The 5,000-nt window shown below is 43.0% G+C and overlaps 1 protein-coding gene across 25 annotated transcripts in view; it reads left to right on the top strand.

Moving 5' to 3' along the window:
* Window positions 1-5,000, top strand: part of nrxn3a (neurexin 3a) — a 266,234-nt gene that overhangs the window by 67,693 nt on the left and 193,541 nt on the right. For all 25 annotated transcript variants that reach the window (XM_031579973.2, XM_031579975.2, XM_031579984.2 and 22 more), the window contains one exon: window positions 1,179-1,340. In XM_031579973.2, coding sequence (XP_031435833.1) covers window positions 1,179-1,340 — 162 coding nt within the window. The remainder of the gene's footprint in view (window positions 1-1,178; window positions 1,341-5,000) is intronic.

The following is a 5,000-nucleotide window of genomic DNA, read 5'->3' as shown; positions in this document are numbered from 1 at the left end:
CCTTTCTCTATCACTTCCACTTGGTATCAAAACATGAGGAAATGGGGTTGGTATTTCTCAGGTTTCTTCACTTTCATTTTTCCCTCCCTCGTTTTTTTCTCTTCTTCTTCTTCCTCCTCCTCCTCTTCTTCTTCTTCTCTTCCCCTCCTCCATCACGGCTTTGACTTCTTTTTCTCTGCCTCCCTTTGAACTTCCTCCTCTCCTCAAAAGACCACCAGATCAGGCTTTTTGTAGGACTTGCTGTTATAACAAAGCCTTCACATTCCTACAAGCCTTCTTATTTTCTCGCCAATGACTGTCGATGAAACTGGCAGAAGCTTTCCACTCCAAAAAAGGAAATCAAATGGGGAAAAAAAGCTGAATAATAAAAGAGAAATATAAAAACATCAAATCTTCATGACGGGAGCTCTGGCAGTTGTTTCCAGTACACTGTGTGCATGGCATGCCTAACCATCAGTCATACTCACACACATTAACACACACACACATACCAACTAACCTTTCACCCTAACACACCTCCACCTGCTGCCCTTTGTGTGTGTGTGGACTGCATGCCGGTGTGGTCTAATGTTACCCATCCTCCACCTCCATTTTGCTTGGCTTCATTTGTGTCTATGTTTGTGGTGCTCTGTTATAGACCTGCATGTCCCTAGAGGCTACCATAGTGTTATTCTATAATCATACCATTCATATCGAACTTGTTTGAATAGACTATAATCTTGACTCTCCATGGCTTGCTCACATGTAGTGTTAGACATTAACCCTATTACTAATGCATGCTTGTAAGTGTTTGAACTAACAAGATAGATTTGGAGTAGAAAAATGCAAAACTGCTCTCTCTACTAACCCTTTCAAACTAATATCACACCTGAAACAAGTCATTTCTTAACCACCATCAAAGATAAAGAAAATATGCCGCTGAAATATTTTCTTTACCTGTCCTCCCGAAGTCGAGAGTAGAAGCCAGGCCCAAACGTTACCCTAAACTACCCAAGGGTCCAGGAGTTCGGACCGATCCAAACAGTTACTGTCTGATGGGAATCACGAAGTGATCGAGAGATAACACTATAAGCAGCCATATTCCTGGTAGTGGACCTGTGAGCTGGGTTGTATCTTGAAACTTATGAATGGTGTGTGTGTGTGTATTTCCTCTCCTCGATGTTCCCTTTTTGAACCAGGTGACGATATCTGTGGACGGTATCCTCACAACAACAGGATACACACAGGAGGACTACACCATGCTCGGCTCCGATGATTTCTTTTACGTGGGAGGAAGCCCCAGCACGGCCGACCTGCCTGGATCGCCCGTCAGCAACAACTTCATGGGCTGCTTGAAGGAGGTAAAGATATTGGTTTCTGTATTACCTTAAGGTCATGGGTTCGATCCCCAGGGAGGACACTGCACTGAAATGTAAATAGAATAAAAAAGCCTTTATTGCCATTGTATATATCAAAAAACGCTGCCCCTATAGGTGCCATGAGGGACAACATATAACAACACAAAATACAATAAACTAAAAAAAGATTAAGAGTAGATCAAAGTGCCGTGGTGTGGAGTACAAATACTTCCACTGAGGTACATTGCAAATAAATAGAGAAACATTTTTGTTTTATACTCATGAATAAGGTGACTGGTATAAGTGACTTGCAGTATAAGAAAGTGAAGCTTTTAAAAGTCCATCCCTTTGGAGAAATCAGTCTGCTAAATGAATAAAACTCCTTCTGTAACTTGTGGACATGTGTATGGTGTAGGCACCATCCAACGTGGAGACATCGGTCACGTAGGCTATACTGCAGTTCTATATTTGTAGTTTGGTACCCGACTAGACTACTTCAGTGGCTGCTTACACAGCATCCATGTGTGCATCCTTTTTGGTCACAAGCCTCGACTGTAATATACTTGATTACATTAACAGCTCAGCAAGTTACCAAGTACATGTGGTGACATAATCGTATCATTTTGTTATTTATGCAGGGTAGCTGCTATTCTGGATTTCGGCTATTCTGCTCTGGACAGTATCTCTCACAGAGACATTTTCTCTCAATGCACAAGCGTCTGTATAGATAATGTGGCAAAGTTATAAATCTACTGCTGGTTCTCTGCTGATAGGCCAGGCGCTTTTCAATTGGCACAATACAGCACAATACTGCATAGCAAGTTATTCACTAGATTAGGAGTCCATCCCACCTCCAGCTCCTCGTCTTATTACACCAGTATCCGTCCAGGAAGGAGAGAGGGGCACCGCAAAAAACATTTGGGGCTGAAATAATACATTTCATAAGGCTTATCAGCTGTGGAGGAGAGAGCAGACATTGGTGCCTGTGTGACTCTGTCCCCTCTCTCTCTCTTTCACACGCAAAACCACACACACACACACACACACACACACACACACACTCTTAATTAAATCTGCTGTAGTTATACATTCTCCTAGACGCAAAATTGTTTCAAGGACATTTAATTTGGATTTTCAATTGTCGTAAATCATCTGATTAACTTTGCCGTTGCCGGGAAGAGAGAAAAAAAAAACAATGGAGCAGAAAAAGAGAGGGAAAAGCAAGAAGTGAAGGGGCGATGAGATGAGATTTGAACCAAACGTCTCAGTTTGAGTTAAGCATTTTAAAAAGTACTGCTTGAAAGAGAGCTGCAAAAGTGATTGCAACAAACAACAAAACAAACCTGATTAGTCAGGTCCTGCTTTTTGTCAGTCTGGTCATGTTTGGCACTGTGATGTCATGTTTGTCACTCTGGTCATGTTTGGCACTGTGATGTCATGTTTGTCACTCTGGTCATGTTTGGCACTGTGATGTCATGTTTGTCACTCTGGTCATGTTTGGCACTGTGATGTCATGTTTGTCACTCTGGTCATGTTTGGCACTGTGATGTCATGTTTGTCACTCTGGTCATGTTTGGCACTGTGATGTCACTCTGGTCATGTTTGGCACTGTGATTTAGAGAGCTTTGCCATGCAAATGAGTACAGTTTTATCATTCTAGCACAAGGCAGATGCCCTTCTCTTTGAACAGCTGTTAATTACCATTAGTGTTTAATAATTACACCTGCAGGCCAGGATAATACAATTTACAAAATAAATGTATCTTTAAATAAGCTGAAATTGGACAACTAATTTGTGGTGAAGATGTTAGAATCTTCCATGAATCTGCAATGAAACAACTGTCCTTTAATAAGGCCAAGAGTAAATTCCATTGCTAAGAACAATGAACTAAGACTACGTATATACTTCATTCCCTGCTATTATTAACCTCACCAGAAATCTCCTGCTGTAATGGCATGGTGGATATCTCCAGAACCTTCCTGAGAACAGTTTAATGATAGGTCTCAAAAGTGGTAGGTGCTGGAATAGCAGTCAGTGACATTTCACTTCTTGCTGGGTGCCATTTTTTCCTTTTTATACCTTTCTGGTCTGGTCTGTGGTTTTCCCATCTTATGTTTTTCTCTCACACTGTTTGGTTCATATTTTCTTTTTTTCTTATAGCATTGGGGATGTGATGCCCATTCTTGAGATTATAATTTTTTTTCCGCATGAAGCACACAATGGCAGTTCAACACATGCTCCTGCTGTGCCTTCAGTGTGATTGAGGTGCTTAGCGATGATCATTGCTGCTAGATCAGTCTTTTGCCTTTCTAGCTCAGCATGAAGCAGGCATAAAGTGTGCTGCATGCTTCATTCTCTCCTTGATGGAGATGCAGACAGTAGGTGACTATTTTAGCACATCTGGGCCGCTGTGTGTCTTGATATAGGGTGAACATGGGAGATGTGAGTCTTGTCTGTGATGACCGGCGACAAGATCGTAAATCGTAAGTTGATTGGGGATCCCCCCTGCACAGATCGCTGACTGGCCATTTGCGCACAACACACTTTGATCCCCCATAATGGCAGGCCTGTCTGGGCCTGATATAGGGTGAGTCTTGTGTTTCATGTGAGTCAACTAGCTAGAAAATGGATGAGTGTTTAGATGTGGTCATTCCATTCAAAACGACTGACTGGGTGGATCCCATTCTCAGTCCTTGACTCTTTGAGCTTTGAGCTTTCTGTAGTTAGCTGTTAGACCCCTTGCATATGAGAGTCTCTGTCAGTCGTTCATGTCCAGCTATAGCACATGTTTATATGAACTCCAGGCTCAGTTCTTATTTTAGCTTACTGTTAGCAGTTCTCTCTAACCTGTATTGTAATCAACCCTGTCTTCAGTCCAATAAGGTGACAAGTGTTAGCTATTAGCATGTGTTTTAATAAGCTACAGTGCCAATCATTCGGACACAGATGATGTCATCTTATTGGACTAGTCTTAAGCTGCTTGCCACCTTTTTTAGCCTGACTTTCATGTTTGCACACACACACACACACACACACACACACACACACACACACACACACACACACACACACACACACACACTGAGGTCTGGCACAAGCAGGCTGGCTAGCTGGCACGCAGACAGACCCCCTGCAGAATTCGGATGCCAACCCATGCCAGAGTGGAATGGTTGGCATCAGTCACTTTCTGTGCCTCCTCCCCTCATTGCCCTCAGTGCAGACAAAGCATTAAAGCACCGAGCAGGGAAACAACACCCCCCCCCCCTCTCTCTCTGTCTCTCTGTCTCTTTCCCTACATCCCCCTTTTGTTTAGCTCTTTTTCTCCTTTTTACTCTCTCTCTCTTTATCTCTCTATCTCTCTCTCTCTCTCTCTCTTTCTCCATCCCTCTCTCTCTCTCTCTCTTTCTCCATCCCTCTCTCTCTCTCTCATTGGTTCATTCCCGGTCAAATTCCTGAGAACGAGTCTGACGTGACCTGCATTGTTTTCCCACGTAAAAACACCTTAGACCCTTGAATAGAACTAACTGTTGTCAGAGCAACTCGGGACCGAATCACTTCAGCCACTTTCCTGGGAATGTGAGAGAACAGTATAGCCAGGTTTACATGGCCTGGATCACTATGGCTATGACCAGTGGCGTCTCTGGCACGCAAAGTCTGATGTGG

The sequence above is a fragment of the Clupea harengus genome, chromosome 14 (genome assembly GCF_900700415.2).
Source record: "Clupea harengus chromosome 14, Ch_v2.0.2, whole genome shotgun sequence".
Taxonomy (NCBI): Eukaryota; Metazoa; Chordata; class Actinopteri; order Clupeiformes; family Clupeidae; genus Clupea; species Clupea harengus.
This window is presented reverse-complemented; position numbering and strand designations above follow the sequence as displayed.